The sequence below is a fragment of the Callithrix jacchus genome, chromosome 4 (assembly GCF_049354715.1).
Source record: "Callithrix jacchus isolate 240 chromosome 4, calJac240_pri, whole genome shotgun sequence".
Classification (NCBI taxonomy): domain Eukaryota; kingdom Metazoa; phylum Chordata; class Mammalia; order Primates; family Cebidae; genus Callithrix; species Callithrix jacchus.
This window is the reverse complement of record NC_133505.1, coordinates 24,127,181-24,142,031: the sequence shown is the minus strand read 5'-3', so window position 1 is coordinate 24,142,031 and position 14,851 is coordinate 24,127,181. Positions and strand designations below refer to the sequence as shown.

At 45.1% G+C, this 14,851-nt stretch overlaps 1 protein-coding gene and 1 non-coding gene across 2 annotated transcripts in view; both read right to left on the bottom strand.

Moving 5' to 3' along the window:
- The window catches only part of F13A1 (coagulation factor XIII A chain), a 163,051-nt gene extending 158,898 nt beyond the window's left edge, over positions 1 to 4,153 (bottom strand). Inside the window, exons 1-2 of the mRNA XM_017970932.4 lie at positions 4,078 to 4,153; positions 2,006 to 2,156 (exon numbers count right to left, since the gene is read on the bottom strand). Of these exons, the coding sequence (XP_017826421.4) occupies positions 2,006 to 2,138 (133 nt within the window). The 5' untranslated portion in view covers positions 2,139 to 2,156; positions 4,078 to 4,153. The remainder of the gene's footprint in view (positions 1 to 2,005; positions 2,157 to 4,077) is intronic.
- A 7,256-nt stretch (positions 4,154 to 11,409) lies between these two features.
- On the bottom strand, positions 11,410 to 11,513 carry LOC118153381 (small nucleolar RNA U13). The gene has a single exon (XR_004742620.1). It is a non-coding gene; the product is annotated as a small nucleolar RNA U13 (small nucleolar RNA).
- Positions 11,514 to 14,851: the final 3,338 nt, after the last annotated feature.

Below are 14,851 nucleotides of genomic sequence, written 5' to 3'. Positions count from 1 at the left end.
CAGAAATAAAAGCAGTAATCCCAGATTTTTTTAAATTAACCTACCTGCACAAGTGCTCTAGCAGTTTTAATGTCTTACCAGCAACATTCTGTTCACATGTCAGATTTATGGCAGCTACAGGTCGTACATATTCCCCATAGGAACAAGTATTCCCTGGAGTGTTTTCCTGACCTTCCTGGGGTATGATAAGTTGTACATTCCAAATCAATGGACACTTACAGGTCATGTGCTGTGGGTCAGACATGATCACAGACACTGCTCACTAGATGTTCATGACAATCTGCAAAGTAGGCATTGCTTCCATTTTGCTTATGGGGAAACTGAGGTTTGGGCACCTATATGACCTTCCCAGAATGAGCAACAAGTGGTGGATGTGGGACAGGAAGCCAGGTCTTCTGCCTCTGCTCTCTGCTCCCCTGCACTGCCTTTGTAGAGATTCATGGTTTTCCCCACCAATCCTGGCAAAGGTGGCTGGGTCTTGACTCTTTATGTGGCAAGGGTGGCTGTGTCATTACTTCTTGTATTTTTACTGCCCACTTCTTCCATTTCCTGCACCCCCTTTGCAGAGGCCCAGAGTCTTTTCTGCCAAAGGGGAATTTTGCTAGAGATGGAATATACAAAGATAACCTGCTTAATAATTTGATGTCTGCGGGCTTTCCAATTTTATTTGCATTCTTAAAGAAAAAGACTAGAAGATTGGTCAAGGAGTGAATATCAACTGCTTACCTTGGGCCTCTATTTCCTAACCTATAACATGGGGATGGGGATTCGTTGATTAGCAAGTCCTCTTAGTCTCAGTTCTATGTTTGTCACTGTGGGGTTTTAGAAAGTGGCACCCATCTGGGAGAGAGACTTCAGAACTACAAGTTTGTCTTGGCTCCTTGAACTCTACCACCTGAGTGAAGATGCCCTTCTGTTCTGTGAACCTCTTTTCCCAAACTTGGATGGTACTGGATACCTCTCCGATTTCACTATTTGATGTCAAATCATCTAGACGTGAGAGTAACGCAATAACACCAGTATGCAACACCTGGGCAGGTGTCCGACTGGCTGGATAAACTGCATTGCTCCTTTCCCTTTGCTCTCTGGAGAGCTGCATCAGTCTGGGCTTTCATGCATTGGTCTCTTTCTAACTGATCAATCACAGAGCTCTAGCATGCCTGTGCTCACCTATCCCAGCAAATGGGGTTTATCCCCAGTCAAACCCAGCACAAAACACCCTTAGGAGTAAAATAGGCTTTTGGAGCATGAATACTATTGACAAAAAAGGCTCCCTGTCTTCAATGGAGTCATTTGGGGACATGAGTCTGAATGTCCCTTCCGTGGCCCAGGGGAATGATATCTGTATCAACAAACCAGTGCTGGCACCTGGGCCCTGTCACCGCTGACGGGGCTGAGAGGAGGTCAGCTGCTGGCTGCCGTACCCCGAGCAGGTTTCTAGGGATCAGGCAGAGGCAAGAGCCTGGGGAAGCAGCTTGCCTTGCCAGCTCACCAGGCTGCTCTGGAGAGAAATAGAGGGCTTCCATCTCTATTACTGTCAGAGTCTGGCACTTCTCCCCAGCTCTGAAATTCACAGCAATGGATGGAGGAGGGAGAAGAAAGGAGGTGCAAGCCAGACAATCAAAACAGCCACAATATTTTGGAAGTGGAATATTCCAGCTAGAGAAAATTCTCTAACGCATTGAGCAGTAGGGCTGGAAGAGACCCTAGCTAATCCAGCACCCTGGTTTTGTGGAGGAAATAGTTGAGAGGCAGAAAGACAAAGCAACTTCCCTGAGGTTACAAGGTCAATAAGTGGCAGAACTGGGAAAGGATCTGGGTCTCTGGTGCTTTCACCACTTAAAAGAAAGCTTTTGCTTCCTTCCTTTATAAAACCGGAGATTGGCAGGGGGCTTCCTTTTGTGGGAGCCCCAGTGAAGACGGAGGATGTTTACCTGCAGGGAAGAGGGGCCAGGGCCAGCTGTGCCTGGACCCAGAGTGGTGGGAAGAGGAGGTATGCTCCTACCTTCCATGTTGACGCCCCGGGGCACCAGGCTGTGAATCTCCTCTGTGGGCAGATCATCCTCCTCCGCATTGGAGTTGTTGGGTGGAACTGCTCTCCTGCCCCCAAAGGAGGAGATCCTGGAGGTTTCTGACATTCTTGGCTTTACAAGGTCCTTCAGCAAAAGAAAAAAAAAAAAAAAAAAAGGAAGGAAGGAGGGAGGGAGAGAAGGAAGGAAGGAAAGAGAGAGAGAGAGAGAGAGAGAAAGACAACAGAAAAAGCATGTAAAATGAGTAACATTTGAGACAAGGATTCCAAAATCGAAAACAGACATATCTGTGTGTGATAGCACTTGAGCAACACATTTTGAGGTTTGCAAAAATAAAAACTGATAAGTGGTAGCAAGGATTAGTCTAATGATGGAATACAGTTCTCTAAGGATCTTGGGGAGATTTTGTGTATGCCAAAAGATATAGGAAGTGGAAGAAAATGGGTTTATTTAAAGAAATAAAAAAAATTAAAAGATTTTGGAGACCCACTCTCCACAATCTTAACAGCAACATCTTTGCAAGAAATGTTTCTTGTTATATGCATGTGCCGTGTCTGTGTTCATTTCACAGAGATTTATGAGATCATAAGTCACTTTTGAGAATAAACTCGCACAAGCATGTTCAGATAAATGTTGTCTTCTAAAGCGTTCACATTTGCAATTTAATTTAACCAATATTTACTGAGGGCCTATGGCGTGCCAGGCTGTGATCTAGGAACATGGGATGCATCAAAGAACAAAACAGATTTTTTTGCTCTGGTAGATTACAGTCTGGTAGGGTTAGGGTGGAGCCCAACAAGAGCCATAAGTAAATCCAGTTAGGGATGAGGAGGTAGGAACTGCTTTGAAAACAGAACCACGTGGAGGAGGAGAAGGAGGTGGATGCCATTTTAAATAGGGCTATCAGTAGGCTTAAGAAGTCAGGGTTGCTGACATTTCCCATGCCCCAAGCCTGCCTCCGTTTCCTGTGGAGTTTGTGCAGGCACTGAGCCAGTTTAAAAAGCACACACCTGACGGTCAGAGCCCAGTAAGTACGTGTTGACCAACTGACCGAATAGTGGGGGACTTTGTTTTTGGGCCCAATGAGGGTTCCCCCTTGATCCTCTGGATTACCCAGTCATGACTCCCGGCGACTTGGCTATTTTCAAAAACCAGGCACACTCCCAAGAGATGTGAAGAGTCCCCATTACAGAGGCCACCAGAGGAGAGAGACGGTTCCAGAGACATGTGAAGCACTAGCAACGTGCTAGAGAAAAGACAAGCACGCCTAAGGTGTGTGGTCTGAGAAGGAGACGAGAGTGTTTGCATGCACAAGGTGTGAATAGGTATCCATGAATATCGGCAAATATATTTACCATCACTGGGGAGCTGAACTGGGAAGGGAGGGAGAAGTGAGAAAATGGGTTAATGGCAGGGGCCAGAGAAAGCCCGTTTCCTCTGGTGGGAAATAGCGAAGACAGGCTGTGGCACTGCAGGGGTGCAGAACAGGGCAGCTCGTTGTCGCTGTTGGGAGACACACTGCTAACGGGGAGAACTGGGGAGCCCAGAGCCGCAGGTACACGCCTGGCTGGGGGAGTGCGGCGGGCACTGGGTGGGTCAAGGCAGGAGAAGTGGCTCTAATTCACCTCCAAATTGGGATGGGGGAAGGCGTTGAGCAGGAGTGGGGAGCCAAGCCGGCGGGGTTCCAGCCACGGAGCAGGCCGTTCTCCCTTGGCTCCACTCCCCCACCTTTTGTGTTCCAGCTCCATAATCTGCTCCCCTGAGGAAAGGGGGATTGTCTCTCAGGGAAGCACCCCGAACTCCCCCATCCCATTTGGTGGCCTTCTTAGCAAGCAACGCCTTCAGGAGAGCTGTGTGGAGTGTAGCTGAGAGAAGTCTAGCTCAGAAGCGGGGCTGGGCAGGTGCGGAGTTGGGGCAGAAAGCCAGAATTGGGCAGGTGGGGCTGCCTATGCCCCGCGCCACAGGTCCGGAGCAGCCGCCTGCGGGTTCGCGGTGGAGGTGGACGCAGCGGTCCCCTGGTTCTTAGGGTGTGGGGGCAGCGGCTTACCTGCGGGCGATCCCCTCCAGAGGTGCCCTAGCGTGGGCTTGCTCTGTACGCCCCGGGGACTTCCTCAAAAGGACTCAGGAAAGACAAGAAAGTTGGCTCTTAAATAACTTCCTAAGAGGAGCCCTCACCCTCCTCCCCTGTCCCATGGGTTTTCTCCTCCCCCTTCTGGACAGCTGGAGTCAGCAGCGGAGCTCTGAGGACTTCCCATTTACTTCATTCTGGCCTGTTACCCCGGCAGGTGTCCCCTCCTCTCCCACCTATCCCTCTTACTCCCAGTTTCCCATTCCTTCCCCATCTCCACCCTAGTTCTGCACACACACACACCTCTCCCTGCTGGGAGTACCAGCCAAGTCCCTGCAGTGCCAGGACGTCCCCTCCCCTCCCTTTAGGTCAGAGGGGCTGGGAGGGTCTTCTTTACAAAGGAACGCTTTTGCCTGGCACGTTGACTGCTACTGGGGCTTGGCAGGAGGGGGTCTGCCCTCCCACAAACAGGTCACACAGACAGTTAGGACCATGCATCCAGTGAGAGCAATGTGTCCCTCCTGTGCAAATAAGGCATGGTCTCCATTCTGGAATCATCCCAGAGGCACAGCCACTGCCTCACCACAAGACTTCCTGCAGGAATGGGATGCCTAGCCCCAAGGAAGATGAGTAAACATTTTTATAGTGCCACGCAGATCAGAAAATAGCACTTTGTTTTTCTCTGAAAATCATTTCAGTGAATGTTCAAAAGTTAGAAAGAAAAGAATATTTTCCTCCTAAAATTTTCCTTTTCTTCTTTTACTTTCTCTCCCTCCCTCCATCTCCCTTTTTCTTTCTTTCTCTCTTTCTTTCTTTTTTTTTTTCTTTTTCTTTCTTTCTCAGAGTCTTACTCTGTTGCCCAGGCTGGAGTGCAACCTCTGCCTCCCAAATTCAAGCGATTCTCCTGCCTCAGCCTCCCAAGTAGTTGGGACTACAGGTGCACACCACCATGCCTGGCTAATTTTTGTGTCTTTAGTGGAGATGGGGCTTTACCGTGTTGGTCAGGCTGATCTCGAATGCCTGACCTCAGGTGATCCACCCTCCTTAGCTTCCCAAAGTGTTGGGATTAGAGGTGTGAGCCACAGCACCCAGTCACACCTGGCTATTTCTAACCTTTACTCTCTTCAAATTTCTGACCCTGTCACTCCATCTTCTAATGTTATAGAGAAGAAAGAAAAAGATGCCATTGGTTAAAAATTCTTTCAATTTTCTGCAATGTATGGACTTGCCTGCAACCTTATCTATCTTTTCCTCTTTTTTTCCTGTTAATAAGTTGGAAAGGTTCCTCCTCCCCCTGTGTCTCCAAACCAGGCTTCTGTGTTGCCTTGTTCTCCAGGGCTTGGCTGTGCCTCTTATTCACTCTTCCTCTTGTAGCTTCAAGCTCCTGCTTGCCAGCCCTGCTTCTTCTCAGTATTCATGCCATTTCAGGTCTCTCAAGTGTTTTTTAAAGAAAAAAAAAACCTCCCCAACCTATGTCCCCGCTCCCCATGTCCCCAACCCTGCTGTCACTCCTCCCCTTCATCACTAAGTTTCTGTCATCTGGCTTTCGACTCATCATTCTACTGAAACTAGAGGTCAAGGTCTCCAAGGCCTGTGCTCAGGCCAAAAGACAGGATTCCGTTTTTATTCACCTAACCTTTTGGAAGCATTGAACTCTCTCTTTGAAGGCATTTTTCCTAGGCTTCCTTGACACTGAACAGTCTGAGGTTTTCTCCAATGCAGCGCAATATCCCTTGATTGTCTCAGCGACTCTCATTGTTTTAAAGTTTCATTAATACCTCAGCACCCCCTAAATCTGAGTCTCTAGCCAGGATCTTTTCCAGAACTGTAGATTCCCTTAACTAAGTGCCTACTGGCTACCCTCACTTGTCATATCCCAGTGACAACCCATGCTCATCATGTCTAACCTGAGACATATCACTCGCCCTGAAAACCTGGCACATCTCAGGAGTTCTCTACCTCTAAGAATCCCACCATCTTGCACGCAGGTGGCACACCAGTCACATGGGCATCATTCTTGAGGCCTCTTTGTTTCTCTCCCTCAGTCATCAAATCCAATCCTTGAGCAAACATCTTCTATCCTACCTCTTAAGCAGTCCTTGAATGTACCCATGTATCCTTTTCCCGTCCTTTCTCTACAGTGCAGTCAGAATGAGCATTGCAGGGCTCGAATCTGAAATCAAATTATTTGCACAAAGCCCTTGTATGACTACTTCTGTTTGCTTTTTGGATAAATTCTAAACTTAAACTGACAAGGCCCTATACAAGCTAGACTCTGCCTCTAGCACTGCTCTTTCCCTCAGCATTCATACAATTTAAGGTCTCTGATGTTTTAGAAAACTTCCCCCAACACCAGTCTCCCCTCCCTGCCTTCCACTTTCACTTCTCCTCTCCTCCTCTCCATCACTAAGCTTCCGCCTTCTGGCTTCCGTCTTTCTCCCCTGCCCAGTTGCCCTCCATTGACTCCCCAGATGCCTTGCAGGGAGTTCGCCTTGCTGTAGTTCTCACACTGCATGATCACTTTCTGTTTCCTTGGTTGTACTTCTGCTTGGCTACAAAAGGGTAGGGATTCCAGCCAGAGTTCCCTGGAGAGAGGCTGCTGACCACTTAACTGTCCAAAGGCCATCTTTGCCACATTCCTTGTGGAGTGCTAGAGTAACACCCTAAAGATGTCTGGTACTGCTTCTGCTCAGCATTCATGCAATTTCAGGTCTTCTCAGTATTTTTTAAAACCCTCCCCCAATCTCTACCTATCACATTCTCATAGTCCTCCTGGCAAACATTAAATCTGAGTGTCCAGAATTCCTAGATACCCTTGCCCATGTGGGGTTTGAGGATGAGTGGCCACCCTTGTACCCTTCAGATGAGGTTACATAGATGCCAGATGCCCCCATAACTTGGGGTTGAGTTGTGCATTCAGGACAGAATTGTCACCCTCACAACAACCTCCACTGTGTCACTTTTGGCCTGAGACTAATTATTGGCTGTGTGAAGATGCACACAGAGTAGTTGGCTTTCTGACTCCCCCAAACCACCAACCTCATAGCGTCGTAAATGCAATGGCTTTCCTTGTGCTTAACAAAGTCAATAAAAACGTGTCCAAGGCACCAAGCCCTAGTATATGGTGAAAGCCCATTCATTTTACAGAGCATTTCCTCATGGTTATATGGCTGAGACATCAGAGCAAAGGTTTCTGGTCACACAGTGAATCTTGAACTGTGCTCGGGATGGAATTTCCACAGGTGTATAGGCTCTGAGGTCCTTAATGATGGGATTGTTTCTTCTATTTGTGAATGCTCTTGCCTGGCATGGAGGCGGAACCATGTAAATATTTAAGAAATGTAACAGGTGGGGTTTTCATTAGGAAAACAAAGACCACTTTAAGTCTTTCTGAAAGAAGGAATTTAAGGCAGGGATTGGTTACACAGGTGATAGAAGAGACAAGAAACCAAACAGGAGAAGGTGAGTCAACTCCACAATTAGCAACAGCAGGGAGGAGTTGGTGTCATCACAGTGGGAGGGCTGAGGGAATGTCAGGCACTGGAATCCTGTGGTCCAGTCTGGTGGGAGCTTGAGATCCAATCATTACAAGAAACACTGTCTGGGGTCAAGAGGGAGGGAAGAACTATCCTAGCTTGTCCCTTTCTTCCCACCCACACCCTCTTTTGTCTGCCATTTCCAGAACTCAACTAGAATCAGTTGAAAAAGGACTCTGGAAAACACCACCTGCAAAGTTAGCCCCACCACTCCTGTGTTGAGGACCCCAAGACTACACCCAGGTTCTATGGGTTCATTAGGAGGAATCACCAGACAGCCGCTCACATGGCTATGATCAGATATAAATGTACATATATTATATATACTACATGGTAAATCATGACGAAAAGATGCAAATCCAAATCAGAGGAGAAAAGTCACTTGGGCGAAGTCTGGAGGAAACCAGGCAGAAGCTTCCAAGGTCCTCTCCCAATCAAGGCACAGGGGCTGTGCTTACCATCCTGGCAATGAGCTGTGACAACACTCATGTAATGTCATCTGCCAGGGATGCTCACTAGAGGCTCAGTGCTCAGGGTGTTTATGGGGTCTGGTCACATAGGTACCCTCTGCCTTGCTCATACCCAAATTCCAGACTCCCCGAAGGAAACAGGTGTTCTGCATGAGCCACAATTTTTGAATAGCTTGTCCGTTAGGGAACAGTGGGAAGACTCCGGAAGTTCAAGTTCTCAGATGCCAAGCAAGGGCCAATCTTGCAAGTAAGGCTTTCTAAGGCCAGTTTTAGGTTTGCCATGTTAATTCTTTTCTGCACCCATATAGGAAAAGGGCGAGGAAAGATTCTCTGGGCAAACAGTTTCAGGGTTGCTGCAACACACTGTGCTCTTTCACTGTGGCATGGCCAGTCTCTCACATGAGATTGTAATAGGCCTGGAGCCCGAGGAGACTCCAGTGGGAATGTCACAAGGGTCATCCAGTTCTGCCCCTACTTTCTTGGCCTCGCTAGCTCAGCATGAGACCTCCGAGGAGACAAGGAGACGTGACTCCCTCTGGCTGCATGGGCCTGGGCATACCTTCTCACTATTCTGCAGCTGAAGAGGTCACCCCATTGCCTCCCCAAGAAGCAGGGTAAGAATGCCTAGATGCATCACTTTGGGGTCCCGGTGTCTGTCAGAAATATGAAGCAAACTTTGGGAGTTGTGGGTAGACAGAAAATGCATGGGAGGGGGGATTACAGATCCCCTTACCTTGGTCCTTTAATTCTGAGTTTTCATTTCTATGGTATTGACAGTTTTCTCTGGAGTCTCTCCAGACAAACCATCTTTCTCCTACTTGGCAACACCCAAGGAGCAGACCGTATTTGCTCAGGCAATGAATTTTCTGGCAAACTCTATTTGATTTACATGCAAAACTTCACATCTCAAACAAACAAACAACAAACAAAAAAACCAGTCATGTCTGGATGCTGCTGGTTTTTTCCAGCTGAGCAAGACCAGGATTTTGTTGGTTATAGATGTAATTCCAGAGGGAGATGAGTAGATATAAATAACAACTGGACTTTTACAAGGATGTCAGCCCCTCTTACCTGAATGACCCAAGTCCATCTCTTGAGAGACCTTTCTCCTTCACTGCCCTTGATCCCATAGGAGCCGGGAAAAACTTTCCACTCCAGAAGGAGGTGTCCCAGGGGAGAGGATGAAAGGGAGGCTGGGTGGGCAGTTTGTAGTCATGTTCTAGCCACAGTAGTGAGTAGTGGGGGAAGGCAAGTGGCCTTCTGTATCCATTCACATATTTTTCGAAGCCACGTGAGAATTTTCACAACGTCTAACAATGACATTTAAAAAGGAATTTATGAAGCACCATCGCAGTTGCCAACACACTAGGACATGGGATCTAAGAGAGGACCATGCCTCCAACAGCCTCTTCTCCTTTTTCTTTTAGGAGAGCTATAAATCCACACCAGGGACAGCTCCAGATGGCAGGAATTTTCTTGTTGCTTTGGCTTCCCTGGGTATGGCCTGCTCTTGCCAGGGATCTACAATCACCTGTAATCTACCTTCCCAAGGAGCAGTGGTAGATCGCTGGGATCTGCCTCACCTCATGGCAGGAAAATGGAAGAAAGCTGTTCTCTCCTTAAGAATGAAAGATTTAACTAATGCACTCACCTGCTTACAGTGAACATCTCTGTCTTTTAAAAATTATCTTTAATTGTGGTAAAATACACAAAAAATTTGTAATCTTAACCATTTTTCAGTATACAATTTGGTAGTGTTAAGGATATTCATGGTATTGTATGACCAATCTCTGGAAAGTTTCTGTCTCATAAAACTGAAAACTCTGTTCCCATTAAACAACTCTCTGTGAGTGTGTGTGTCTGGCTATATTTGTGAGTGTACGTGACTTTGCACTTATCTGTGTGAGGGACCGAGTATGTCTGAGTATCTGTGTGTATGGGTATTTCTGAGTATGTATGCCTCTGTGTCTACGTGAGTGTGTGTGTCTTTGTGAGCGTGTGCACATTCACGAGCATACATATCAGTGAGTATGCAGGTGGAAGGGAAGGGCTGAGGAGCACTGAGGGTTTTGCTCCAGGACACGTTCTCCACTGGCTTCCTAACTCCTCCAGAGTCCTGATGGAGTTTAAGGAGACTCCAAGAGATTTTTAAACTTGAAAAGACTTTACAAAACTTGACGAAGGGTCAACTAGAACTGGATCTGCTACAGATAAAGACTTTTCAAGTTTAAAGGAAATAAATTTTCATAAAAATTGTTAAAAACATCCACAGCGGAGAGAGACACCAGTCACCCCAACCTCACTGCATATGACACAGATGTGTGCATGATTTAATTCAGTACTTTTCCTTAAGCAAATCAAGAGATCCCACATCCACCCATCCCAAGTATCTCACTTTGCAGGAGAAAAAATTCAATGATAACTAAACATTATGAAAAAATTAACAATGAAAATAATAACACAGCAATGTGTATGAACAAAATGATCAATGAAAGTGAAACCTAACAGTAATTCCACAAATTTATTATAAAGCTATTAACTAAGACTGTTGGGAATTGAAAACCACAACCAACACTGGGCAGTGGGGATGCTACAGAAACAACACTTGCTTCAGTAAAGCTATCAGAATGTTGGCTAGAGGTGTATGCACATGTGTGTGTGTGTGTGTGTGTGTGTGTGTGTGTGTGTGTGTGTGTGTGTACCAGCACAGTAGGAGCTTTGGAATGTTCCCAAGGGTAATATGGCAGCTAGAGTTAGAATCTAGTCTTCCCCACCTACTGTCTGTGTAACCTTGAGCACATTACTTAACTTTACCTGTAAAATGATGTCATAATAATGTAGACCTCACAAAATTATAAAGATCAAAGAAGAGAATATCTATAAAAAGTTTTGTGCAGTCCCTGGCAAGAAGCTAGCTCTAAACAAATATTACCAATAATGGTATGTGTGCACTGGACAACCTTCACTAATCCGTGATGAATATTTTAACTTTTTATAATAGTTATTATCTATATTTTCTCATTATCGTTCTCATATCGGGGAAGTGAATATTTAAGTTGCTAATAATTTCGGATAATTTGAAGAGGTCATTATCAACATTTATTGCAGTATTTCAGTCTAGAAGCTCTTCGAGAATTTCATGTGCAATTCATGCTTGCCAAGGGGTGAGAGTTATAATCGACTGGTTGTGGTTGTATATGTGAGGATATGCATATCTAAGGCTCTATTTTTAACTGAAGCAAGTAAAAGGCCTTTCATTTTTCAATTTTTTAATTTTTATTTTTTTAAATGATCCTCCAAGTTCAGGTCAGATGGGTAATGTGCCAACGTCATAACAAGGTTCAAGGGTGGCACATCTCACACAAGAGTGTGAACACCCAATCATCATGCTCATGAACTACAAAAGGATCAAGGCCTTTCATTTTTAAGCTACATAAGAAAGGTGTCTGGGGAGTGGGTCAGGGAATGATTTTATTTGAAATATGCCAAGTGAATGGACCAGCTTCCACATGGTTGCCAGTTCTTTCTGGAAGCCCACATCCAGGTAGGTAGGCTTCCTGGGCAGACCCACGGGCGTCTCACCAATCTCTTCTAATGAGGCCTGTGGATGTGAGCCAGAGGGGTGCCCTTATCTGCGGCAGTTCCTTGCCCAAGAGTGCTGCTGCTCTGTTGTAGTTGCACAAATGCACTTTCTTGCTGATGAGGTGAAGCCGTAATATCAGGCCAGAAATGGAAGAGACATGATGCCGTCGGGCAGGGTCTTCCTAACAGCAGAACTTCTAAATAATGATCTATGAGTCTCTAAAAGAAGCCGAAGGTCATTGCATAATCACATGCGTGGGTGATAAAACAGTCAAAGAAAGGGGCAAGTTCTCCTTTCTTTGATGTTTTCTCAGCAATTTCTGCAGCGAAGTTTCAGATAACTGTGCCAGAGCCCTTCCTGTGAAAGTGTTTCTTGTTAGTGCAGTTCTCCTCTCATGACGGTAACTGTAAGTGGTTAAAGTAGCATCAGAAATACTCACTCTATCATAGGGACATATATCATGATTCACTGAAAATATTTCTCACAATGCAGTTTTAACTTAAAAAAAGTTGTTTATATATATGTGTGTGTGTGTGTGTGTGTGTATGCGTGCGTATTAATAAAAATAGACAGTATAACTTACCCAGAAGAGTTCCTTATACCTGTGTTCTGAAGATGACAGCACAGATGCCCAAGAATATAAGAAACTTTATTAGGGGCTTTGAGTGATCCAGGACTCTTCTCCTGGCTTTTATGCACAATAATGATCTAGATGTCTTCAAAAAACCAAAAAGAAGTCTTCTAACAGCCATGACTTACTAAAGTTTATTATCCTTGATTATTCAAGATTATTCAGACTCCTTCTGATTGTTCCATCCGATTTCATGATCCTAAAGCCCAAGAAAACTTTTTGTTTTGGGAAACAGAATCGGTAATGTTTTATAAGCTTAACTGTGTGATATCATGTGATGTTGTGTTTTATGGAATTGGACATGGCCTACGTCCATATATTTCTCTACTATATGTTCACCTTGTATGCAACCTCCTGGGGTATGATTTTATATATATGTGTGTGTGTGTGTGTGTGTGTGTGTGTGTGTGTGTGTATGTGGCTTTATATATGGCTATATATATGTGTGTGTGTGTGTGGGTGTATGTGGCTTTATATATGGCTCTATATATATATATACACACACACACACACACATATACATATTATATAGCTAGATACGGCTATATGCAGTACTTTTTAAACACTGTCTCTCAAACCTGAAGGATTCTTTAATGATTGTGTTCATTCGTTCATTTGGGATTAGCTCGTTTCCAAGGATGGATCAACCATCCATGTCACTCGGTATTCCCACCCATCTGTAGTCCCCTCCCACAGTGAATCTAGCTTCAACCAACAGGGTGCAGTGGAAGTAGCCCTATGCCAGTTCTCCATCTAAGCCATAGGATGTCCTAACAGCTGCTTTCTCCTGCTTTCAGAACCCTTAACCAACATTAAGAAGTCTAGCTACACTCCTGGAGTCCAGCTAACCTGGAGGAACCATACGGAGAGACCACAAGGAGCAGTGGAGGACATGAGAGTGTGCAGGAAGGGAGAGGAGTCCAGCTGCCTCATAATCGTACCAGAGCCAGGCGTCAGCCATCCCTGCCAACCTGCAGCACAAGTGAGGACATGAGCTTGCCACCTTGCAAGTGGATCCTCTGACCCCGTCAAGAAGCTGCAACCGATGGTGCAAGGAGCAGAGAGAAACTACCCTCCTGAGCCCTGCCAAAATCATAAAATTATGAGCAATAAAACAAACTGGCTGTTATTTTAATCCACTAAGCTTTGGGATAGTATGCTACCCAGCAGTAGATAACTGAGACACATTAATCTAATAAATATTTAACCTACTGTTTATAATAATACCACACTAATATTGGATATGCTATAATATATATAGTAAGATAATTAATATGGTAATATTTATCTATCTACTATTGGGAGACTTTGTGATGAATAAGAAATTATATCTATCTTTAAGACCTGCAGTCAAGAAGGAAACTAGATTAAAAGCTAGTATTTTGGAATTTCATCAACAAGTCTGTTTTCATGATTTAATAGACTTCAACATATTTTATTTTATGTTTCTATAACAAATACCTTCCTTATGGACCTAATCTGGCTATAACATAGTACAAAAATACAAATAATTAAGAAAATAAAGTCAGTAGAATCTCTTATGTCAGTGAAAGCAATATGGTTGCTGACCAAAAAAAGAAAGTAAAGGTTTTTAGTGAATTATATATGCACTGCTGGTTTTTATTTCATCTCTTCCCTTAAACAGTCAGCCACTCACTTTAAACTTTGGCTTCTGAGGTTGACAGACACATAAAAGAGAGCACCAAATAAATGCAGATGTAAAGAATGATTTATGCTACCCCAAATGCTTTCTTCATACAAGGGGCCTGAAGCTTGGAAAGGCAAACAGAATTGCTCATAGTCATACAGCTGGTACATTACAGGTTTCAGACTCAAACTGACATTTTTTTAAAACCAAGTCCATTGTCTCGGCTAAAGTATACCTTCACCAACCCCCATCTTTCTCTTTCTCAAAATTTCCCTTCAAGTCTACACATTCCAAGATCTCTCTTAGAGCTGGGTGCATGGTGCTCTAAGACATGACTAGATTTCTCCACACCCTCTAAACAGTGATGTAAGCCCACATCTTCCAGTGCAGGGGGTGAGGACATTAGAATGTGGCAGCTAGCTGGTACCTATTGGAGACCTCCCCAGCAGGTGAGGTGACTCTACCACCAGGGTCAGGCAATAGAATAGTTTTTATTAGACCCTCATATGGGTTAGGGACTCTGTTAGGTGCTACAGGGGATTCAGCGGGGAGCAAGAGAGAGGTTGTCCTTTCCCACAAAAGACTTACAGTCAGCCCGAAAGATTCTTGGCGAAGCGAAGAGTGACATCGAAACATCCATTCTGGACACCTCACCCCTTGGTTCTTCTACCCTACCAGTGCTTCCCAGTGGCTCTGCCCCGTGGACTCTCGTTCATGTTCTCTGGACCACCTTGGTTACCCACAGCAGGTTAGAACTTCACATTTACTCTAAATACAACAGCCAACTATCTTCTTTATTTCACCCCTCACGTCCCATCACTGCTCCGGTCTCAAAATGCCTTCCAGCATCATCAAGAAATACAACAGAAGAAAGTCCCAGCATTA